This window comes from Salmo salar, chromosome ssa18 (assembly GCF_905237065.1).
Source record: "Salmo salar chromosome ssa18, Ssal_v3.1, whole genome shotgun sequence".
Lineage (NCBI taxonomy): Eukaryota > Metazoa > Chordata > Actinopteri > Salmoniformes > Salmonidae > Salmo > Salmo salar.
In genome coordinates, this window is record NC_059459.1 from 25,144,129 (window position 1) to 25,170,053 (window position 25,925).

The following is a 25,925-nucleotide window of genomic DNA, read 5'->3' on the forward strand; positions in this document are numbered from 1 at the left end:
TATTGTCAATCAGTGTTGCTTCCTAAGTGGAGAGTTTGATTTCACAGAAGTGTGATTGACTTGGAGTTACATTGTGTTGTTTAAGTGTTCCCTTTATTTTTTTGAGCAGTGTATGATATTTTACTGTAAGAGCTTTTTGAAAATACTTTTGGCATGTCTGGTGACATCACCATGCAGTAAATTAGTTAATAGCCCAATAAGAAAATTCCAAACCACTCTGCCAATAACAGCTAATTTTCAGTTTTCCCCTCCCAATCCTAGCAAAATTCTTGCTTGAGAAATTGCCCTTTGCTAAGAAGCTTTTTTTGTTTTCAAACAATCAAAGTAAGGTACTTAACTGTCACCCAGAAATGATTTGATATCGAGATAAAAATGGCTGCATTGGACCTTTAAGTCATATTGAAATAAGGATGATGTTTCAAAGTCAATGCTTTTGAAAACTCCTAAGAACGCGTGTCCCTTTCTCTATGCAGAATCCTTACCTTCCAACGGACCAGGACTGCCTGACGACCAAGAATTGCAATGATTTTGAGGCTAAGCTCATTCAGCAGTTCATCAATGAGCTGAAGAGCAAAAAGGCATTGACAGAGAGCCAGAATACGCCTGTCTCGTCTGTGGATAACCATACAGAGAAGAGTGAGACTAGAGGGGAAAGCTTCAGTTAGTCGTTCAATTTGCCAGAGATAAGATTCATTTTCCTCTGCTACGATAATCGTTGCACTATCACTAGCTGCTAACACTCAACATTAATGAGGAGAATAACGAAGAAGCTTGATATCATTGTGCTCAGCAGAACTGAAGTATGGAAGAAATGTTAATGAAATGAGGAGATTAATTGTTTGATGTCAAATGCACTTATTTTTATTTTGTCATCACCACTTTATTTTTCTGACTTGTGTTTCTAATACATGTTTCTGTAGCAACATTACTTTGTGTGTCAATATTTCTCTAATAACCAGCACCTCAGGTTTAAGTGTCAGTGGGTGGATTCGTTGCATACATATTCACTTCTACTTTAGACACCAAACATTTTTCATGCAGGTTGCATATTTCTTATCTGATGTGCTTCAAATTCAAATAAAAAAATGCAGTTGTTAAATGGTCAGACTACTACAATCTCAAAGGATATAAAATAAGTATTTTCAAATCCCAGGTGATGTGAGGATTATGTTAGCAGAATACTGCCAGTACAGAAGCTGCAAACCACTTAGTCAAATGGCCTGATTTGAATTAATCCAGGTCATGCTCTGAAGTCAACAGAACAAAGACTCAAACGGGATTTGAACTCATTAACTATTACATCATAAGTCAATCAACTGACGGTCAATCAAATCCAGGGATAACATGAAAATGATCTGGAGAAGATACATGCCGGATCCCATAATCGTCAATTATTTTAATGAGTCATTGTGCTGGTACTAGAGTACTACATGAACAAGAACATCCTGGTCTGGTTGGCCATCATGTGGTGTAAAATGGCCTCTAGAGGGCAGCAAAGAATACAAACAGCAATCTCTGCAAACACTTACAGTTTTAATTGTCTTCTCTCTTTATGGACATTAATGACCCTTTAATAAAATGTATAGCCAGGGATCACATTGGAATTTTGTAGGTGGTGTAAAAATACCTCATACTATATTTTCAATAAATTCAAAATAAGACATTTCAAGAAATATCACTGACATTAGTAATTAATTCCTCTGAACTGGCGGCTTTGAGGTTGAACACTGCTTCTGTACCTGGAAACAGAGACCATTGACCAGCATCACATCAAAACGTATACATGTACACCACACCTTAGGCTGACACCATCATCTGATTCATTTGTATCCTCATGAAAAAACAACCAGAAAAGTCCACTTTACAGTGGAGTTCTGGATATGTTTTCATTATTTCTGTTCTCTGATTCTAACTGCTATGTTATTTCTTTCCTATTCTTTTCATAGTCCATATACACATATTTAATTGTCAGCCTGGATCAGTCAGATTTTGCTGTACAATGTGATACTGCAACTTCAATCATTTCCACAAGAGGGCAGTTTTCAGTGGTAAAGAATTACAGTTTTTGACAATTGCTTACACATGATTTCTGAAACTATGGCTCCTTTTCTCTCGACTCTACACACAAAACCCCAAAACAAACACACAACATGCAACACGTCACACATCTCTTGCAAAACCAAACACTTCATTCAAAATTATTTTAACTCTTCTCAAAATTGGTTTTACAATTAAACTCTACACACAAACCAGCAAATGATTAGCTCTTATACACGCCAACTATACACGGATGTGACAAATGTAACACTACTATCTTGTGTCTTTTGCATATTCAGTGTGCAGTGGAGTCCACGGCAGTTTGTCATAGCACTCACACGACATATATGTGCACAAATATATACAGTATATATGCATATTCACTATATATTTACTATAAACAGAAATGCAAGGGGGGGGGGGAAATAAAATGTATTTCTTTCTCAAAACAATGTATTTTCATCCTGATTTCGGGATGAACAGTAACAGACAAAACAAATACAGTAGAAGATAAACAAAGGGCTTGTCCTTTTCCTCCTCGTCCTCGTCCCCCTCTTACTCTCACTCCTCTTCCTCTAACTCTCTCTCCAAAATTGGCCTCCATTGTTGTCCAAACCAAGAAAGCCAACCTGAAGCCTATTTATAGTGCTCAAGCTCTGATTTCTAAGTAAAGAAATTAGCTATAAGTGTTTTCACACGTGAGCACTGGGTGTAGGTAATCGGTAAATGAGTGTGGCATTTGGAATGGCAGTGTTTTCCAAATGAAACGCAAGACCTGTTAGTTTTGAATGATGTGTCTAATGTAGAGAACTGTGTTTAGTTTTTTGCAAAAAGTGTGTTTTACAATTGCAAACTGAGTGTAAAGCAGATAATGTGCTTGCAGTTTTGCAGACTTGGTCTGAAGATTAGGTACATGAGGTAATGGTTTCACTGAGTGTGCCTCAAGTACCACTTTTAGTGTGTAAGCGATTGTAAAAAACTGTAATATACGTTTTAAACAAATGCATGGGATTTGCTCTTGTTCTCTTGATCACACTAAGAATATCCTCCCGTCTCAACACCCTGGTTCTATGGCTAAAATCCTACCATGTTCGGTGGGTAAAGCCAAGACCTTCAATGAGCTGACAGTAAAGTAACACAAAATAAGTACTTAGTAAAATACACAATGTTTTTAAGACTGCTGGTATAATCAATCTCTCTCCTAACCTCTAACATACCTCTGGAATTTTCCTCTACCAGAAACACATTTGGACACTATGTGAATTTCCTTGAGTATTGGGGAGTCTTCTGAGACAGTTTCTGCAATAAAAAATGTCATGTTACAATAAGAGCTATTGACTTCATTTGAGGCTCATAGATTTGAATAGCTCAGAGTGATTACCGATTGCAGGAACAGGATTTCAGAGCTAAGGGCTTCTCTCAGCAGTTCCAGCTCTCCTTCTTTGTGCATCTCCAGCTCCTTTTTAAGTCTAGGACACATTTGAAATGTTAAGTGTCTGAAAAGCTAGTCTCTCATTACACACCCACGTTAAATGTAACATAAAACAATTATCTAACATCAATTTAAGAGTTGGACCAATAGTACAACCAAAAGTTTACCCTACCAGCAAATTGGATCTAGAGATATTATACAATGGGTGGTTCTAATCCTGAATGCTGATTGGTTAAAACCGCATTCCAGCCAGCATCTATTCCACAAGTTACCACTGGCTAAGTCTATGACATTAAAATTGTATGGTTTGCACACTTACACTTTTAAAAAGACAGCACTCATTAAATTGACATGCATTCAATTTCAAACAATCAATAGCTGAGTAAAAAGCGTGATTAATGAACACACTCAAGAGGAATTATCATAACAGTAAGTGGGCCTCAGCTTCCCCAAAAGCCCCACCCTCAGCACATCCTGTGGACTAATCAGGCCGTCAGTAATGAAGGAGATTTGTGGGGACAGAGGGACAGAACATGCTTCCACCACGTATGATTTAAGAGCCGGAGGAGGCAAACACTTCCTCCCTGGGCCAGATTCTGTATCGATCCATCCTTTTTATTAAGTTCCTAACATGAGAATCGTAGGATGTTCTTTTTTGACCAGATAATACAGGCAACAGATCAAAGCCTTAATTAAAGAGATTGGGGTAATGTTGCTTTATTTAAGCATCCTGATCTGAAGAGTACAAGGAAGGCAGGATGGGTGCAGGTCCTTTCAGCGCATTTCAAGCAGGATCATTAGCAGGATGAGACAGGAAGAATAAATGTGCAATGATTTGTGACCCACGCACCAAATACCCAGAGCCTTGCTGTACTGTCAGAATTGACTATATGATCCTTGTTATGTCTGTAAAACTCAGTCCTCACGTATTTATTATATATGCTTCCGAGCACATTTCTGCTCTAACTTCTGACTCTATACACACCCCAGGATAAGCCTTGATCTAGCCATAACGGACCACTCTCCTCACGCAAACGCTATCCACGAAATTTAACTAGTCAGTGAGGCTCCAAGCAAGGCACTGGCATCCACAGTGATTAAGGAGTACATTGCTTGTCAACCCACAGTACAGCTGGACAGTTTGGATGCGCAGTTGATTACCTTAAGCAAGTGCTGTCTGTGAGGGGCTTCTGGGTGACCATCAGACTCTCTGCACTTAAGGACTCGGTCATTGATTTAGCCTCATTCAGCTGGCTCTCCAGGTCTGAAATGAACAACGCTTAATGTAAACATTACCTCCACATAGCAGTCGGTGTTTCCCTAAAGAAAATTATACTAGGGGATGGATTCAGTTCCAATCTGCACGTTTTACTGTACGCTGTCTTTAGGATTGTTTGTTTTATCTGGTGGTGAGCATTCACTGGTGGTCTACCTGACAACAGAGCTAGATCAAATCTGTACCTCTCATAATATGTTCCAGTCCTTGTAGCTCCAAATGGAGACCTCTCTTTTCTTCTTGCATAGAGTTCATCCGAGTATTCTTCCGCCCCATGGACTCCATCTCTGAGACAGGAGGGAAAAAGCAGTACAAGGGGTCACCATAAAGCCTCAGGGTTGGTCAGAACAGGGCATGGTTAGTGTAGCATCAGGTTATATAATGTAAATATATTATCCATTAATAAACTAGCAATACCCAATGAATATAAAATTACCCTACTTCACATGTTAATATAAACAGTGACTTCTCTACCTTTGTTTAAAGAGATAACCTCCTGCTCCAAGTTACATATCTCAGATTGGGTTTGGCTCTCAAAAACAGTCTCCCTGTTATTCAAAAGGCTAAAGTCGCTGTTGAAAGTCATGATTTCTTTCATGAATTTCTCCTGTTCCTCCTTCGACGACTTCTTTATTTTCTCCTTCAAACATATGAGCACAGCAAAAAAAAGGTAAATAGGTTAATGTAGCCTAGATCTACTGAATAACAATGTACTGTCATGTTGTATTTCTTTAACGTTTGAGTGTGCTTGAATGCCCTTGACAGAAATCACTCACCAAGTGTTTCCTGAGATCCCTCTGCTGTCTCAGAAGCTCCCCTGCCTGCTTTTCAACTTGTACTTGACGCTTTTTTATTAGGTCATACTGCAGCTTTGTCTCTGATAGATGCTGAGCCTGGAAGGACACAGTTTTAGCAGTTCCATAAAACAAAACAAAAACTATACTTTCGTTAGCCTGTCCCATTCCATGAAGTTTGATACTTGATTGAACAGTTAATACACTGCTCAAAAAAAATAAAGGGAACACTTAAACAACACAATGTAACTCCAAGTCAATCACACTTCTGTGAAATCAAACTCTCCACTTAGGAAGCAACACTGATTGACAATAAATTTCACATGCTGTTGTGCAAATGGAATAGACAACAGGTGGAAATTATAGGCAATTAGCAAGACACCCCCAATAAAGGAGTGGTTCTGCAGGTGGGGACCACAGACCACTTCTCAGCTCCTATGCTTCCTGGCTGATGTTTTGGTCACTTTGAATGCTGGCGGTGCTTTCACTCTAGTGGTAGCATGAGACGGAGTCTACAACCCACACAAGTGGCTCAGGTAGTGCAGCTCATCCAGGATGGCACATCAATGCGAGCTGTGGCAAGAAGGTTTGCTGTGTCTGTCAGCGTAGTGTCCAGAGCATGGAGGCGCTACCAGGAGACAGGCCAGTACATCAGGGAACGTGGAGGAGGCCGTAGGAGGGCAACAACCCAGCAGCAGGACCGCTACCTCCGCCTTTGTGCAAGGAGGAGCAGGAGGAGCACTGCCAGAGCCCTGCAAAATGACCTCCAGCAGGCACAAATGTGCATGTGTCTGCTCAAATGGTCAGAAACAGACTACATGAGGGTGGTATGAGGGCCCGACATCCACAGGTGGGGGTTGTGCTTACAGCCCAACACCGTGTAGGACGTTTGGCATTTGCCAGAGAACACCAAGATTGGCAAATTCGCCACTGGCGCCCTGTGCTCTTCACAGATGAAAGCAGGTTCACACTGAGCACATGTGACAGACGTGACAGAGTCTGGAGACGCCGTGGAGAACGTTCTGCTGCCTGCAACATCCTCCAGCATGACCGGTTTGGCGGTGGGTCAGTCATGGTGTGGGGTGGCATTTCTTTGGGGGGCCGCACAGCCCTCCATGTGCTTGCCAGAGGTAGCCTGACTGCCATTAGGTACCGAGATGAGATCCTCAGACCCCTTGTGAGACCATATGCTGGTGCGGTTGGCCCTGGGTTCCTCCTAATGCAAGACAATGCTAGACCTCGTGTGGCTGGAGTGTGTCAGCAGTTCCTGCAAGAGGAAGGCATTGATGCTATGGACTGGCCCGCCCGTTCCCCAGGCCTGAATCCAATTGAGCACATCTGGGACATCATGTCTCGCTCCATCCACCAACGCCACGTTGCACCACAGACTGTCCAGGAGTTGGCGGATGCTTTAGTCCAGGTCTGGGAGGAGATCCCTCAGGAGACCATCCGCCACCTCATCAGGAGCATGCCCAGGCGTTGTAGGGAGGTCATACAGGCACGTGGAGGCCACACACACACTACTGATCCTCATTTTGACTTGTTTTAAGGACATTACATCAAAGTTGGATCAGCCTGTAGTGTGGTTTTCCACTTTAATTTTGAGTGTGACTCCAAATCCAGACCTCCATGGGTTGATAAATTGGATTTCCATTGATTATTTTTGTGTGATTTTGTTGTCAGCACATTCAACTATGTAAAGAAAAAAGTATTTAATAAGATTATTTAATTCATTCAGATCTAGGATGTGTTATTTTAGTGTTCCCTTTATTTTTTTGAGCAGTGTATATATTTTGTATAAGCCATTCAGACCAAAAAAAGGCAAATGGTACCATTAAGGTAATTACATACTACCCGGCTTCAAATGATATAAGCAATTGTGAAGGTTAATTGTGCTAGTGGAAAGCATTGAAAATTACTGTCTAAAATGCATGGCATTCAGGACAATTGGTTACTATGAGTGTTAAAGTTACAAAGTTAAAAATAAAACAGTAACCTTTAGGTGTCCTAAATATAATGAAGGGAACAGTTAAAGAGAGCTTGAAAGTAAACTGTCTGGCTGAAAACAAATTAATGATTGAGCAAGCCAAGTGTCATAGACTATGGAACAACAAACACAAAGTTTGAGCTGTTTCATAAAGATAGTGTGCTTAAAACACTTTATCATACCTTAAAATAGTCCTGCAAATAGTTTTAGCTATCTCCACAATAGAACATGATTTCCAGTGGAAGTGTATCTCACAGAAACAAACTTGCAGTGAAAGATCACACTATGCAGTCTGAAATGTACTGTATCATTGCATTAGTTGCCATGATTAAGCAGAATGATATCTAGTCAAACATGTATATGTATGCTATTAACCTACAGTGGCTCAATTTAGGATAATCTTAAATATCAGCAAAATAGATGGAACATATTGCCTGAATGTATATATGATATTCAGCAGCAGCCTATAGTTCAGAGGTTATTGCATCTCATCTCAATGAATGACTCTTTTGATTTGACCCCTCTAATTGGCAATCTTGTTATGTTCCTTTTTGACATGTACAGGAAGTGCTCAACAATATTATGAAAATTGAATGAATCTATCTTACACACATAATTCATTTCAAGCATGTTAAAACGTTGCTTGCTATAATGCTAATGTAATCCTGCGGAAACTAGGAATTGATTTTGTAGCGCCACTTGCAATTGATCCACAGTCTCTGATGAGGCCTCTAATAGATTAAGGGTTTTAATCATACAATTAATCACCTCTTTAATGTGTCTCAATATGTATCAATATACTGCACTTAATCTGTCAAAACACTCTCTCGGGCCTAATTAATGTAGCTATTTGACTGTACATTCACTGTACAACTCTGTAGCCTACATTCACTGTTCAATGAAGAGTCCGTCACTTCAACAATATTGTGTCAGACCATGCTTTGAGGTTTTCTCTCACACACATAGGTAATGATAACAGCAGATTCACCCTTTCATCAAGTTCCTTGGAGAGACATTCTGATTTTTCTGTCAATGACTTGACCCTGTCTTGACATCTTGCAATAGCAGCCTTGACTGAAAGAACATTGAAAAAGGAAATACAACAGTGACCTTCATGACTTGTGGGGCGGCAGGTAGCCTAGTGGTTAGAGCATTTGACTAGTAACCAAAAGGTTGCAAGACCGTATCCCCGAGCTGACAAGGTAAAAACCTGTCGTTCTGCCCCTGAACAAAGCAGTTAACCCACTGTTCCTAGGCCGTCATTGAAAATAAGACATTGTTCTTAACTGACTTGCCTAGTTAAATAAAAAAAATGACAAACACAACCAGTCACATTCTTTCCCCAAATTCCGGCAAAAGTCAATTGAAAAGTAGTGTACTTTAGCTAACATTGTGTCAATAAGAGTTATCTTGATATTAGAAAGGAAATTATGCTTGGCAGCTCACCCTCTTGAGATTGTCGCGTTTTCTCCGATATTTGCTGTTCAGTTAGTAGAATTTGTTGAAACAGAGTATCCAAACTCATGTCTTTATCGGATAAATATGCTATCTAGCTATTAAATATGACGCCAGGACCGCAGTAAAACATACAAGTGTGTTGAGATTTCAGTCGAATTCCCGCCAACAAATGTGCACGTGTTCTATAGCGCGCATGTAGGCCTATTCTAGAGTGCGCAAGCCTATTTGTAGGCATGAGAGGTTGGTTTACTTTTACCAGAAAACCTACTAATATCGTGTAACATTTAAAATGGTCCTCACCCAAACGGATGTGTTTCTTAAACCCACAGAAATATGTTCAACCTGGGGGTAGCCTAGGGGGCTTTTCATTGTAGCCTACCACAATGAATACATTCTGTAGGCCTAAACATACTGAGAAATGTTCCAGTGCAGCCATTCTCTCAAGATCGCTTTCATTCTATACCGTTCTGCTTCAATTAACTATTAGTTCTGCCATCCACAGTATTGTTTGACGTTTGTAAGCACAGTCAGCAATCAATAGCTTTAATTCAGTGCCATTTGCTCCTTCAAGATTTGTCACATAGGCCTATAGAGGCTAATTCTTTACTCTACCCAATTTTCTCCTGAGCACTGCTAGAAAGAATAGTTTGAGCCAGTGGCATGAAGCACATTAAAGTGTGAATGCCTGCTTCCTTAAATGACCAGGACTATATCATTCTGACATTCATTTGCTAAATTAATAGTAAATATTGATTGAGGCTTTTCATAAATTCCAGATTGATGTTGCTCACCATGCGGTTGGCAACCTTCCCTTTGAGATTAAAATAGCAAAGTTATCAAATTATATAGGTTTTCCAGACAATTAACTAACACTATATTTTTCCCTCTCTCAACATGCTTGTAATTTGGTCAAGGAGGATACATATTTTATTTTATCTGGAACAAAACTATAATTTGAAAGCTCCCTTTGAAAAAGCTAATTAATTGTACATTTCATTTACTTTTGTGCCGAGCCTATGCAGTTTTGCAAATTAGGACTAGGTCTATTTATGTTCCCCTTATACATTCACTGAATTTATGTTGCTATTGTCCAGTATAATTACCCTACACTGTAAAAAAGACCAGAAAAATATGTTTTTAAAAATCCTGTTGTTTTTACGGTAACTTACTGGCAGTGAGTGGCACCTGCACTTGGCACCTGTAAGTCACTGTAAAAATGTAGATTATGTTCCAAAGAAAAATTTGGTTTAACAGTACCCTACTGTAAACTTTACTGTAATGTACTTTTAAACCAAGTTTATTTTGAATATTATTATTATATTTTTTTTACTATAGTTACTATAAAAACAACAGGATGTTTTTACATAATTTTCTGGGCTACCTAATAAACTCAGTAAAAAAAGAAACGTCTCGTTTTCAGGACCCTGTCTTTCAAATTTAATTTGTAAAAATCCAAATAACTTCACAGATCTTCATTGTAAACGGGTTTAAACACTGTTTCCCAAACAATTTGTAAGGCGCTCTGGATAAGAGCGTCTGCTAAATTACGTAAATGTAAATGTAATTAATGAACATGTGTAACCGATGTGAAATTGCTAGTTAGTTAGCGGTGGTGCGCGCTAATAGCGTTTCAATCGGTGACGTCACCCGCTCTGAGACTTGAAGTAGGGTTGCCCCTTGCGTTGCAAGAGCCGCGGCTTTTGTGGCGCGATGGGTAACGATGCTTCGTGGGGTGTCAGTTGTTGATGTGTGCAAGGGTCCCTGGTTCGAGCCCAGGTTGGGGCGAAGAGAGGGACGGAACCTACACTGTTACACATGCACCTGTGGAACGGTCGTTAAGACACTACTTACAGACGGTGGGCAATTAAGGTCACAGTTATGAAAATGTAGGATACTAAAGAGGCCTTTCTAGTGACTCAGAAAAACACCAAAAGAAAGATGCCCAGGGTCCCTGCTCATCTGCGTGAACGTGCCTTAGGCATGCTGCAAGGAGGTATGAGGACTGCAGATGTGGCCAGGGCAATAAATTGCAATGTCCGTACTGTGAGACGCCTAAGACAGCGCTACAGGGAGACAGGACGGACAGCTGATCGTCCTCGCAGTGGCAGACCATGTGTAACAACACCTGCACAGGATCGGTACATCCGAACATCACACCTGCGGGACAAGTACAGGATGGCAACAACAACTGCCCGAGTTACACCAGGAACGCACAATCCCTCCATCAGTGCTCAGACTGTCCGCAATAGGCTGAGACAGGCTGGACTGAGGGCTTGTAGGCCTGTTGTAAGGCAGGTCCTCACCAGACATCATCGGCAACAACATCGCCTATGGGCACAAACCCACCGTCGCTGGACCCGACAGAACTGGCAAAAAGTGCTCTTCACTGACGAGTCGCGGTTTTGTCTCACCAGGGGTGATGGTCAGATTTGTGTTTATCATCGAAGGAATGAGCGTTACTCTAGAGCGGGATCGATTTGGAGGTGGAGGGTCTGTCATGGTCTGGGGCGGTGTGTCACAGCCTCATCGGACTGAGCTTGTTGTCATTGCAGGCAATCTCAACGCTGTGCGTTACAGGGAAAACATCCTCCTCCCTCATGTGGTACCCTTCCTGCAGGCTCATCCTGACATGACCCTCCAGCATGACAATACCACCAGCCATACTGCTCATTCTGTACGTGATTTCTTGCAAGACAGGAATGTCAGTGTTCTGCCATGGCCAGCGAAGAGCCCAGATCTCAATCCCATTGAGCACGTCTGGGACCTGTTGGATCGGAGGGTGAGTGCTAGGGCCATTCCCCCCAAGAAATGTCCGGGAACTTGCAGGTGCCTTGGTGGAAGAGTGGGGTAACATCTCACAGCAAGAACTGGCCAATCTGGTGCAGTCCATGAGGAGGAGATGCACTGCAGTACTTAATGCAGCTGGTGGCCACACCAGATACTGACTGTTACTTTTGATTTTGACCCCCCCTTTGTTCAGGGACACATTATTCCATTTCTGTTAGTCGCATGTCTGTGGAACTTATTCAGTTTATGTTTCAGTTGTTGAATCTTGTTATGTTCATACAAATTTTTACACATGTTAAGTTTGCTGAAAATAAACACAGTTGACAGTGAGAGGACGTTTCTTTTTTTGCTGAGTTTACAAGAAGATAGGCCTATGCACACTTAGCTTGCTTCTGTGTTTGTTAAATCATCATCTAAGCCTACTCTCAGACAAGCATTTGGTTTATGAAATTTTATTCAGCAGATTACATGGTCCGTTAATAGTTATGCATTATGCAGTCCTTAAACGTCTTTTATTAGGCCTACTTAATTCAGAAATGTTACTCACCAGCTCATTCATAGGCTTCATTGTTTGCCGCGCGGCCGACACGCATTTCCTGTTCCTAGGAGTAGACGACGCACCTGATTGGTGCCAATTCATGCCCAGTTTGGAGGAGCCAATTTTGCGTCATGGGTTTAGTTTCTCCCTATTTGTTATTTTGAGATTACATAAATATATAGCCTTTGTGTCATTTGAGTTTATAAGGCCATTTTGTTCTGTGGTGATTCATTTATTAATGTTATTTCACAGATGTAGGCTGAGAGGTTGATGTGCCTAATGTTACCTCTCTAAAGTAGTGTGTTGGTATGACCCAATCCAGGAGGGCTGTCAACAGGTATGTCGTTTTTTTCAGACTTTCAGTTGGTCGTGTTCCCCTGCTCAAACGTTGAATGCATTAACCAATGGTTGCGTGCAATGTCATTGACTGTATCATCGACTGACAGATTGCTATAACATATGATGTGGTTAGCTGATACGTAAAATACCTATCCAGGCATTGTAAAATCTGGCAGGTGTCAACAACACCTGGGCAGAGGGAATGCGCCCATTGACTGCTGATCGTCGCCTCCCTGTCCGGCAGCCATTATGTTAAACGACATGCTTGTTGTGATGCCTTATTAAGTGCAGCTTTATGGTTAAAATAGTTCACAGTAAAAGTGTTTGCAAAGACAATTTATTCCACATCCTTTCCAGTTTTTTTGGATCCCTTTTGTTGGCATATTAATTGGGGAGGAAGGGCTCGTGGTAATGGCTGGAGCGGAATTAGTGGAACGGTATCAAATACAGCAAACACATGGTTTGATACCATTCCATTTGCTCCATTCCAGACGTTATTATGAGCCATCCTCCCCACAGCAGCCTCCACTGCTTTGTAGGCCTATATATTCGAAAGATGGTGGATAAATCATGATAGTTCACTCAGGCCGTTTATTGTTGGAAAAATTGTCCGTTTCGGTTTGCTTAACGGGGTAGCCCATAGACACCAATGTGATAGCAGCTGGGTCTGGTCTGCTTAGTTCATTGACTTCAATTGTACCATAAATAATTAGGGGGTGAGATGTCTCGCTTCCTTTTCAGTGTCTGACGTATAGCTCGCGTTCCCCTGTTTAGACGTGTAACAGTGTAGGTTCCGTCCCTCTCTTCACCCCAACCTGGGCTCGAACCAGGGACCCTTGCAAACATCAACAATTGACACCCACGAAGCATCGTTACCCATCGCGCCACAAAAGCCGCGGCCCTTGCAACGCAAGGGGAACAACCACTTCAGGTCTCGGAGCGAGTGACGTCACCGATTGAAACGCTATTAGCGCGCACTACCGCTAACTAACTAGCCATTTCACATCGGTTACACATGCATCAACCAATGGTTGCATGCCACGTCATTGACTGTGCAGCTGGGCACCAGATTGCTATAATATGTGGTATCACGTAAAATACCTATCCAGGTGTTGTAAGATCTGGCATGCGTCAGCAACGTCTGAGCAGGGGAACACAACCTTAGTCTTCTCTTTCACACTATCTGTAAAAATGTAAAAAGCCCTGCTCTCTCAGCTTCCCATTTGTGTATTAAAGGATTCAGTCCAGCTGATATGGTGGAGTGGAGGGGAACATTCATTCATTGTTGATTGTTTCGGTCAACAGTCAATTGGGTCTAACCATAGAAAATTCATTTAACATTGCTTCTGTATTTAGCCTAGTGAAGGACTGAAAACGAATCAATAGGGTATATATTATATCTCACTTAATAGGATGTGTATCTGTGTTATTCTATGGTCAAAGTTAAAAGTGTAGTCCTAATATAGAAAAGTATGTAAAATGAACCTAATAGGCCTAATGAAATATGATAAAATGTTCATTATCATAAACCACAACATTTTTATGATTTGTATAGCCTCCAAATTAATTCAGATAGTTTCATATTACATTAGCCACGTCTAGGCTATAGTGATTGCATTATTTAGCCTATAATAAGATGCATGTTTCGGCTTTTTTAAACCAACAGATGGCGATATTCACCCATGTTCACGTTTTATAGTCGATGTCAAGAGTGGATAGAAGGAGCGCACTGATGGCTCTACACTCAGCTCTGGTACTGTATGGTACTGTATGGTTTGCACTGCAGTCAGCAGCACACATCAGATAGACAATTTAGGCTCCGTCACCTTTTTCATTCCACGCTCCAAATAGGTGGCGAGAGCGCATCCTGAGCATAACAAACACTAAGTCAGCATTAATACGCGACGATCTGAATAGATTTTTCAATGTGAAAAAGGGAACATTGACAGGTTTCCGTCGAATTGGTGGGATAGCGTTGCACGTCAACACAGATCGATAGTGTACTTGTAGGCTATAGCATAATATCTGTGCGCATGGGTTGTCTCTCGCTACAATGTGAGTGTGCGGTTTTGAACCGCCATAGCAGCTTTGGTTTTGTCTAGGGTATTGGGGATAGTCACATAACACGTTTTTAACCTCTACATGTTGTAGCCTACACATGAACTCTCTGTGACCCCATGAATAATATAATATTGTAAATTATAATGGTGTAGCCTTGTCCTAGGGAATGAATCAAGACACTATAATATTTTGATAAAAATGTAATGCAGAATCAACAATCAAAACGTTTGCAAATAGTGTCATACACTATGTTTTCACAAATAAGATATTGCGTATTTATTTAGCCTCACATCGACACTGTATTCCAGAAATAAAATGTGTCTGAAAGTTTGAATTGATCTACTTGTCATCACCGAAATCCACGTTGAAACGCAGAAGTTCCACTGCCTTGCCGCTGCTGCTGGATTGGGGTTACTGCACTATTGAGCAGTGGGCTACAGCATCCTCGCGCGCTAAGACACACGCGGACATCCTACGAGCTGGAGTTCCGAGAGCACTCACCGGTTCGTTTTGTCTCCTTGTGATCTGTTATCCACGTCTTTTATTTGGTTTTTAAACGGAAAGGAAACCATTCTGTGGTTGATGGTATCGGTTGTCTGTCGCAAAAATTGGAGTACTTTTGGGTCGGAATGTTTTACGCATGAAGTCAGCTGGATGTGTTCTGTAGTCGGACCTCATCCACCCGATATTTTCAATGGATTTGAATAGAGTGGAAATACCTTGGGAATAAAATCACAAAGTTTTTTTCTATATGTTCTATAAATTCCATTGTAACAAGGCATCACACGGATACAAAACGCAATGATTTTCACCACACTTTATGTCGTGCTGCCTCTTTTAGGTAAGTTTTAGTTTCTCAAGGCCTATTACTTATGACTATGATTAATATATGCTATACATGCCTAGTATATACATTTTTAAATGGACAATAATAAGCAATCAGAGGGCAGCTGAGATGAGTACATAGGAAACCTATAGTGATCGTTGTAGAGAGAGATGGGCCACCATAATGCGGGCCATGCCCACTGACTATCGAAAAATCAATTACGAGCTCATGTAGCCTAATCGAAGTGAACTGAGTTCTAATTCTGTAATAGACACAACTAAATACAGTGGCAATTCATTATCCGTCTCTCATGTATAGCCTATATACACTACTATAGCCTACATTGCGAAAGCAAAAGCATAACATGTCGTACCCGTTTCATATTCAATAACTTTACTTGTCCTCAGCTGATTTTTTTTAATATTTCACCAATGTATAGGGTATGCGATGCATTGATCACTATGTCAGTGACGAGTAACCTATATGAGATGTGTGTGTTGTTGTTATTGTCACGGAGTTACGCACTAAAATACGCTCAGTACAGCGTTAATACAGTATGTTAATCTCTAAAGCGGCTTTCACTTGGATTAATCTCTGAATATTTATTGTGACTAAATCCCGTATAGCCTACAATATTTAACATTTAAACGACAGAAACATTATTATTATGATCATTATTTATTCTCCCCAAACAGATGTATTGTATGCCCAGGAGAATGTCCTTTCTGGTCCCAACCGCCTCGACTGTGTCAAGGCGAGTGAGCAGTGTATGAAGGAGCAAGGATGCAGCACCAAGTATCGGACAATGAGACAGTGCGTTGCTGGGGGGAAGGAGAGAAACTTTAGCATGGTAGCCGGACTGGAGGCGCAGGACGAATGTCGGAGCGCCATGGATGCGCTCAAGCAGAGCCCCCTGTATAACTGCAGATGTAAAAGGGGTATGAAGAAAGAGAAGAACTGCCTTCGCATCTATTGGGGAATCTACCAGACTTTGCAGGGTATGCACTTTGGTATCATTGCAGTTGACTACAACACAGCAATCACACATTGTCAGAAGTCAATCTGATGTTAATCAATGGTTAAAAAAAAAACATTTCCCAGACCTGCTGTATGAGTAATGTATTAACGGACCATGTAAACTGCTAAGGCAATACCGTTTCACGGAGAAAACACCACATTATTGGGTGCGTAACTTTCCTGCCCGTGCGTAATGGGAAAGGAGTGGGGTAATGTCCTTAAAAAAATCTCTTAGAATGAATCGAGCACTTTGGCACTCGTCATCTTGCAGTAGATCGTACACAAAAATTGTACTGCCTAATGCCAGAGGCCAGTGGGGCAGTAGGGGTTGTCAGTTGCTGGCCAATATGCCTAATCAACCGTAGCCTAACGAGTAGTAGGGCGTCATGGAAATTGACTGACCTAGATACCCATCTCATGTGTATGTGCATGTGAAGAAATGACAAGCCATGGTAGCTTACAAAACATATACTGAAAACAATAACACATGTGCATGCTCTTTAAATGAAATCTATATATCTTTATGTATGTGTGTATGTATGTGTCTGTCTAGCTGGTTGTCTGCAACATTTACATGCCTATTAACACTGCAAGAGTATGTTAAAAATCACATTGTATTTCAATATTCCTTTCAGGGAACGATTTCCTTGAGGACTCTCCTTATGAGACCATGAATAGTCGGCTGTCTGACATATTCCGACTGGCCCCCATTATTTCAGGTAAGGGCATGGATTTATTAAGAGTTTACTATGGTGCAACTTATTTAAAAGTTCACGAACGGACACTTGGCTTCTTTGTGAAAGTATACATATGAAATACTGGCTGTGCATGTTCTCAGTGAAATTGTGTTTCAATTTTTTTTACAGTCCTCACACTTTCCCTCTTTCGCCCCAATGAAATGCATGCCCATTGTTAGTGAATTTGCACCGGGAGCTATAGTTCTGAGTGTTCACTGAGAGCTCAACAACGGAGTGTGGTGGTGTGGAGTTGTAAAAATGTAAAAATGCGTCAGGTTGCAGCATAGTTTATTGAGCTGTGTTTAAATTGTACATCGAATTGTGATGGTCAAATCAAATCGATCATGAATGCGGGGGGGGGGTGTATCACATAGGACACCGTTACACGCATTGGTGGAGTGAGTTTATGTTCAATTATGAGCCGCCTCTAGATGGCAATATTTTCCCTTGTTCACGATCGTACAGGTGCTATAGCGGCCTTTGACTTTACCTTGGTCTTTGTTGTGAGATCCGGTGAGATCCGGTGTTGTGTGGCTGGTGATGGAGAATAAGAGAGATTAAGATGAGTTTAATAAGCACATAGAAATGTAACACAGATATTTGGCTCTATTTAGATTTGCAATCGGATTGTGAATATGAAGGGGAGCTAATCTTTTCATTCATTTCCTGTCCTAATTTAAATGGCCAAGACTGTAACACTGAGCAAAAGTATTGTTCTCTCCTGCAAAAGGAATCTCCTGTTATTATGTCACTTGTGGACATACTTTTGTAAATAATATAGTAGGCCTACATTTATCAATTACACTATATCGCCAAAGGTATGTGGACACCTGCTTGTGATTCCAAAATCATGGATATTAATATGGAGTTGGTCTCCCCTTTACTTCTATAACAGCCTCCACTCTTCTGGAAAGGCTTTCCGCTAGATGTTACTTGGAACATTTCTGCGGGGACTTGCTTCCATTCAGCAACAAGAGCATTAGTGAAGTCGGCACTGATGTTGGGCAATTAGGCCTGGCTCGCAGTCTGCGTTCCAATTCATCCAAAAGGTTTTCGATGAGGTTGAGGTCCGGGCTCTGTGCAGGCCAGTCAAGTTCTTTCACGTCGATTTTGACAAACCATTTCAGTATGGACCTCGCTTTGTGCACAGGGGGCATTGTCATGCTGGAGCAGGAAAGGGCCTTCCCCAACTGTTGCCACAAAGTTTGAAGCACAGAGTCGTCTAGAATGTCATTGTATACTGTAGCGTTAAGATTTCCCTTCACTGGAACTAAGGGGCCTAGTCCGAACCATGAAAACAGCCCCAGACCATTATTCCTCCTCCACGAAACTGTACAATTTGCACTGTGCATTCGGGCAGGTAGCGTTCTCCTGGCATCCGTCAAACCCAGAGTCGTCCGTCAGACTGCCAGATGGTGTAGTGGGATTCATCACTCCAGAGAACGTGTTTCCACTGCTCCAGAGTCCAATGGCGGCAAGATTTACACCATTCCAGCCAAAGCTTGGCATTGCGCATGGTGAACTTAGACTTGTGTGGGCTGCTCGGCCATGGAAACCCATTTCAGTAAGCTCCCGATGCACAGTTCTTGTGCTGGCGTTACTTCCAGAGGCAGTTTGGAACTCGGTAGTGAACTTGGTGGTCCGGTTCTGTGAGCTTGTGTGGCCTACCACTTCGTGGCTGAGCTATTGTTGCTCCTAGACGTTTCCACTTCACAATAACATCACTTACGGTTGACCAAGGCAGCTCAAGCAGGGCAGAAATTTGACTAACTGACTTGTTGCAAAGGTGCCATCCTATGACAGTGCCACATTGAAAGTCACTGAGCTCCTCAGTACGGGCTGTTCTACTGCCAATGTTTGTCTATGGAGATTGCATGACTGTGTGCTCGATTTTATACACCTGTCAGCAACGGGTGTGCCTAAAATAGCCAAATCCACTATTGGCCATGTAGTGTATATAACCTGGAAGCATAGACAATTATGGTTGTTCCTTTAGTTAATTATTTTTTGTGTATTGATCGCTGAACAGACAAAATCACGCGGCAATTTTGTAAAGTCATCAATGGCGATAGAGAGACATAAACTGCAGCAACATGATGTGTCCTTGGGCAAAGACCCAAATAACGTTTCTAGGACAAATACTCTAATTTCAGAAAAGTGGAAATTACACATTAGTCATTATAGATGCCTGTCAGAATACAGACCAAACATCAAAGCTACATTTCTAGCTTCTTAGGAGCATAGTTCATATCAAGGCAAATAACAGCCCCAGATCATTTTCCCCTCTGAGCTACCAGAACAGAAAGATTTATAGGAAAGCGCTCAGCATCTGAAGGTGCTCCTTATTCCACTTTGAAAAGCTCTTTATGTTGATTGACGGTTGCACATTTCTCTCTTAGCTACGTGTCCCACAGATCATCCGTACTTGCTTATCATGGGGGATTTATGGGCCAGGCAGGGTGAGAGGGACACCCTATGGGTGAGAGGGGTGACAGGACGGGTGTCAGGGAGGTTTAGGTCAACACAGTGCCTCCCACAGGCCCTACTTCCAGGCAGCCCTATAAAATGGCTGTCTCCGTAAGGCTGAGAGGACCCATAGATCAGCTGACTGATTCATAGTGGGGAACAAAGGGAGGCATTGTGAGATGTAATTAATCTGTAATAGGTCCCTGCTTTGGCCCTCAGCCTCATCATCTCCAGTGACACTCTGGTCATTCTCCTCAGAACCCTCCTGATTATAGTGAGGTTTATTCCTGATCTTTCCTACACACTGACCCCCAGGCCCCACTGTCCCCATTCCCACCTCCACTCTGGGTACTGTAGGCCTCTGATGGACTGAACCAGACATAAAGCTGGAACAATATCAGTGAAGCTTATACTGTAGGGTACACAGCTGCCTTAAAGCACGCTGGCTGTCCTTTATTAAGTCACATGAGAATAGAATAGAGTAGTATTAGAACAGCAGCTCAAATGTGTGAGGAGGATGTGGAAAGCCCAGAGCGTGATTGCATGGACACACACACACTTGCGCATACATACACACACATGCTTGCGCACAGCGCGGGCATGTGCGTACTGACAGCCACACATACCCTAACAACGAATTTTAATGGAAGAGCTCCACAGGTAAGCAGGCAGGAGCCATCCAGGGCAGTCAATAGCTCAGGAATAAGGCTCTATTCCATAATGTCTGGGACAGGGCCAAAGACTCGTACTGCACACAAGTACACACACACACACACACACACACACACACACACACACACACACACACACACACACACACACACACACACACACACACACACACACAGACACACACACAATGAGTGTTCAAAACATGACAGACTGACCAGGTGAATCCAGGTAAAAGCTGTGATCCCATATTGATTTCACTTGTTAAATCCACTTCAATCAGGGTATATGAAGGGGAGGAGACAGGTTGTGTACACGTGCTATTCAGAGGGTGAATGGGCAAGACAAAAGATTTAAGAGCTTTTGAACGGAGTATTTTAGTAGGTGCCAGGTGCACCGGTTTGAGTGTGTCAAGAACTGCAACGCTACTGGATTTTTCACACTCAACAGTTTCCCATGTGTATCAAGAATGGTCCACCACCTAAAGGACATCCAGCCAACTTGACACAACTGTGGGAAGCATTGGAGTCAACATGGGCCAGCATCCCTGTGGAACGCTTTCGACACCTTGTAGAGTCCATGCCCCGATGAATTGAGGCTGTTCTGAGGGCAAAACTTAACATGTTTTATACACTCAGAGTACATCCAGTTCTAAGTTAATTACATTATTTTCAAATATTTTCTCCAGGCAGATAGAATGCTTTTAGCCTTATGTTGAGTCAGGGTGTGTCACTTCCCACTGGGCAAAAACTGGTTGAACCAACGTTGTTTTCACGTCATTTCAAGCAAAAAATTCAATGTGATGACTGAATTAATGTGGAAAACTGATTGGATTTGCCAAAAGTCATCAACGTAAGGGAATCTTTTTTTTCACCCAATTTTTAAACTTAATCCAATGACATGGTGATATATTTTTTATTTAATGTTGAATTCACATAAATTGACAACTCAACCAAATGTAAATCAAAACTAAACATTGAAATGACGTCTGTTCCTAGTAAGTCAGTCTTAAAACCTCCTAAATGTAATAGAAAAATGTAGATTTCAACCTAAATAGACATACCCTAAAGTAACTGTTATTCATGTGTAATTACATGACTCTGTATATTTGGAAAGAAAACATCTGGGAGATTATGAGGAAATGATCAGAAGATAGATAGAAGTTACATAGTTCAGGATACACAAGCACACACAAAATAACCTTTTCTTTGTTTTTTTATGTTAAAAGTCATCTGTCATTGACAAGCTATAAGTGAATGATTGATGCCCAGAGCTGGAAACAAATCAGATGGCTTCTGCAATATTTCAACAATATCAGAAAAAAATGGGATTGATAGACCTAACAACTAGAAATGAGCAGATGTTTTAGTAAGTGGTGTCAGGTGTGGTCACGGGACGTTTCGAAGTGTCCCTGAACCTCTCCAATGTGGCTTATGTCTGTAAATTAGATCATTCCAGTACTTTTACATATTTGCAACCCCTAAATGCTATTTGTTAATTATAAAAACACAATTTCTACCATTTCAACCTCACTCAAACATTTTTTCAACCTCTCCAAAGTACCTGAACGTTTAGCTTAGGCATATCCACTGTATTGATCGCACATACAAATTGACTTTTTACAAAAACAGTGTAAAAGCAACGGGTATACATAAAAAATATATAAAAATGTCTTATCAAACACCAACTTGGTTACACATGTGTCATTCACTAAAAAAAGGTGCAAAAATCGAAAAAAGCTGAACTATTTACAAATGGCATGTGTTTGTTTTACATCCCAGGTGTAGATGATTAGATTTCACTTTCACCGTAGCTTGCGCATATCGTGATAGTCTTTGAAGCAGTCCCTCTCTGCCAGGAAACAAAAAGCGAACTGGCATTTTGGACAGAAGATCTGGCATTTCCCCCTTTTTCCCCGTGTTTTGTGCAATGCTTGCAGTTCTTCCTTTTGTCTTTTGGAATGTGTGTTGGATAGTGGCGCTCACCTTGAGTGGGGGGGGGTCTTGTGAGGGTTGTGAGGTTGCTTTGGGCCCCCAATTCAGCCATTTCCAACACCAGCTGCTCTCGGAAGGCCAACTGGGAGAGAGGGGTTTGACCTTTTGCTTTGGCCATCTGCTTGTGGAGAATGAAAGTATTTACTGTAGCAATGTCCACAAAGTGGTAAAAAAAAGTCTTACACCACTTCCTGGTCTTGTGGAGGACCTGGTAGTAGCCTATCTGAGCATCGGATAGGTCGACACCCCACATGCTGGCATTGTAGTCCTTCACAGAAACTGGGACATTCTTCCTTTTTCACCCTCCTTGAGACATGGTCGTTATTGAATGCCTTATGCTGTGTGGTGAGCATGGTTACTTCCCTAATGTCCTTCCATTTTACAAAAAGCAGCTTGTTAGTCCTGATCAAACGTACGGTCCCCCTCTCCGCTGTCATTAACCTGTCGTTTAACTTGATCTTGGGGAAACCAATTCTGTTAGGAGGAATGATGCCACAAGCCCCAATTTTATTTTTCAAGATGTCTATGAAAAGTGGATATCGAACCATCAGATGGGGTGATTGACATAGCAGTGGGGGGTGAAGACCTTGACCGGCGGGGGCGCTTGCTGGGGAGGGGTGGCCCCCAAACGTCATTATCCAAAACCTCTGCATCCTCCACTCTGTAGTGAATAAAATAAAGGGATATATTGTTGAGACACACAGAATTACAGTTGACTAAATTTACAAACAACATTAATGTAAAGTAAAAACACCAAGCCTAAACTTTATCTGTACAGTGACTCACATAGAAGGTGTCAAGCACACACACAATGCAAACAGAACCACAAATTAACAATGGCCATGAGAGTTTAGTGGCCTCTCCAAAGTTACAAGGATGAAACTTAGAACAGCAAACAGTGAACTAATATGAAAGATAGACAATAACTACTTTGGAATTATATAACATTAAAATTACTTGTTACATAGGCCTATGTAAACTAAATCAAAATCCTCGTTGTCCAAATCGCTCCCCTGATCCGAGTCTGACCAGTATTTTATTCAAAGCTTCTATGTCGGTATACTTATTCATAGCTGTCTTCTTTTAAGCTTCCTGTTCGATATTGTTAGTTTTGACCTTTTTTCCCCCATGAGAATCCATATTTTATGCTGAAGCTATGAAATGAAAGCTATTAAATCTATTTACAATGTAATGTAGCATGCTTGGTGCATCTCGTCTCTGAGCCAGGTAGCAATAGTTCGCATTACGCATAAAAGGTTATAGGTCTTGCTTTGTCCCACCCAGGTCAACTACATATCCCTGGAAAGCTTATCTCATTGGCTACAAGACTGTCAAGGTGCCATAGTAGCCAATACCCTGCGTAAGCAGGCAACATCATATTTTTAATGGGCAACGATATAGTCACTCGGTAGACATTCAATGTTGCCATTAAGTCATACATCATCAGATAACATTGGCAATAGGCTAGATTTGCTCCTACCGAGCTAAGGATTCATTTCATACTGGCCATGTAGCTTTAGCTCAAACACAGACCAAATCAAAGTTTACCTTGTAAGATGTTTCCTGTTTGGTGTTAACGTTGTGTAAAATAAATATTTTGACTCTCTGGGCTGGTGATCAATGACGGTAGGTCACAGGCAGACAAATAAGACATTCTCATGATCTGTGGCGTCCCAGCTTTCGGTGTGTATCAATGTATTCCGTGTTTATTTCATTTATGCTTCACAACGCTAACCAGAATGTAGCTAGCAGCCATCTTGAAATTAGGTCATCGGCTCGGCCTGTCCTTATACATTTGTTTCCCCATATATTGTTGTAGGTCACACCAAGGATTTTAAGGCACAGATCAATAGCCAAGATACTCAGATTTCCACAGACACCCTGCTTTTGCAGATAGGGGCTACCGTTCTCATATCAGACGGAATTGAATAAAAAACATCTAATAAGGTCCCCAAATATGGGGACTTTACATTCAAGAGGTTAATGTGGTGGAAGTTGCCACATGAGAAACTTCATCTGAAGAACAGAACACAATCACATTTTTGATTTGATTTCCATTTTCCATTTCAGTCACATTGACAAAAAATACTTTAATAACATCTCGAAACACAAATGAATAAAATCAGCAGATAGCGAATTGGGCCTTTTTTGATGCAACACTCATTTATCACATCAGTGACCACATCATGCTTTGAGGCTGTAGCTGAATTATGTGTTTCTTCTTCTTCTTCTTCTTCTTCTTCTTCTTCTTCTAATACAAGTGGTGCAGCTTGTTACTTTCCCCTCCATTTCCTTACAGAAACCCTAAGTCTCTCTCAGGGCGAACTACCTGTATTGATGTCTGTGTTTCTACTTGATTAAATGGATCATTAAATGCTTCTGGGCTTCCGGTGTCTGCAGAGCTCATTGCTTCTTATTAGCAAGAAGTGCCATGCTGTTGTCTGTGCGCCAGGTTAGGGTATCGGTGAAACATACTTAGTTTGGAGTGGTTCCTGGGTAAAGGGTCACGAAAGCTACAACTGCTGTCATAAGACAGACAAGGTAGGTCATTTCAATCAAGGGAAATGGTTTACTCACACAGAGAGGTGGAATGCTCATGGATGAAGTACCAGACCATTGAACTTGTTTTGTACACAATTTTGTGTATGTTGGCATGTTTGTATGGGTGTATGTGTGTATGCATGAGCGAAAACGCAAACAAGGAATAGAGGAAGAGCATTCAATGAAATGGTTCCTTTTCCGCCCACCAGTTTGCCATCTTGTGATGCACTGATCCATAGAGAAGGCAGTAAGAACCAATTTCTCACAGATTCAAGTGGACTTCCATTATTCCCAGGCCATTTGCCCCTGCCCAAGAGGCAAGCAGTGGAGTTAATGGATGAATACACAGCAGAGTTACATATGAACGTATTCAGGAACACTCACTGGTCTGGAGCCTTTCATACTGACCAATGTGCATACTTTTCTTTTCCTCGATCTTGAGAACTAGAATAACTAAAGGTTTGTTTGCTGTATGCGTGGCATAACATTGGAGTTTGACTCGTGAAAGTGTAAACTCATTGGAGGTTGACTCGTGGAAGTGTACTGTAGCTTTAAACTGAAGGAAACTAAAATATGTCATTAAATGGTCTGGCTTATCGCCATGGAGATATAGCTATGGTACAATCACTCTGTTTGTAGATAAAGCCCCTTTAAATGTCAGACTATTGTCATTTAATGTTCAGTGCGCCAATGAGAAAAATGAAACAGGGGGAAAAATGTGGCACAAAATGGAATAGTGAGTCTGCTGTGCAGGCGAGGCTGGCTGGACTGAAATTGCCTAAATGATGAGGTAGCGGTGAAAAAAGGATAAGGACATCAACAAATCTGTGAAGTACTATTATGAATGAAGATGAGTTTCTATATCACTCCATTATTTTCTGAGACCTGTAGATGACCTTTTCCTGTTAAGTTTTGTGGTCTGAGCTGATGTTGTATCAGGATGATGATTATGAGCTCAGCACATAA

General features: G+C 41.4%; 2 protein-coding genes across 4 annotated transcripts in view; one reads left to right on the top strand and one right to left on the bottom strand.

Moving 5' to 3' along the window:
* Nucleotides 1–858: 858 nt before the first annotated feature.
* Nucleotides 859–12,389, bottom strand: ccdc172 (coiled-coil domain containing 172). Of its 2 annotated transcripts, XM_014154883.2 has the most exons (9): nucleotides 8,973–9,161; nucleotides 8,515–8,600; nucleotides 5,522–5,638; nucleotides 5,220–5,385; nucleotides 4,931–5,032; nucleotides 4,631–4,733; nucleotides 3,419–3,506; nucleotides 3,255–3,336; nucleotides 859–1,739 (listed from the first exon to the last, which is right to left on the bottom strand). In XM_014154883.2, exons 1-8 carry the CDS (start codon nucleotides 9,049–9,051, stop codon nucleotides 3,292–3,294), a joined length of 786 nt encoding a protein of 261 aa, XP_014010358.1. In that variant the 5' UTR covers nucleotides 9,052–9,161; the 3' UTR covers nucleotides 859–1,739; nucleotides 3,255–3,291. The 2 variants fall into 2 exon arrangements, with proteins under 2 accessions (XP_014010358.1, XP_014010360.1); XM_014154885.2 differs by lacking the exons at nucleotides 8,515–8,600; nucleotides 8,973–9,161 and adding an exon at nucleotides 12,319–12,389.
* Nucleotides 12,390–15,121: 2,732 nt separating this feature from the next.
* gfra1a (gdnf family receptor alpha 1a) overlaps nucleotides 15,122–25,925 on the top strand; it is an 87,492-nt gene continuing 76,688 nt past the window's right edge. The window contains exons 1-3 of one of the 2 annotated variants that reach the window (XM_014154880.2): nucleotides 15,122–15,550; nucleotides 16,231–16,533; nucleotides 17,188–17,271. In XM_014154880.2, coding sequence (XP_014010355.1) covers nucleotides 15,511–15,550; nucleotides 16,231–16,533; nucleotides 17,188–17,271 — 427 coding nt within the window. In that variant the 5' untranslated portion in view covers nucleotides 15,122–15,510. The remainder of the gene's footprint in view (nucleotides 15,551–16,230; nucleotides 16,534–17,187; nucleotides 17,272–25,925) is intronic. The other variant, XM_014154881.1, reaches the window with a different exon arrangement.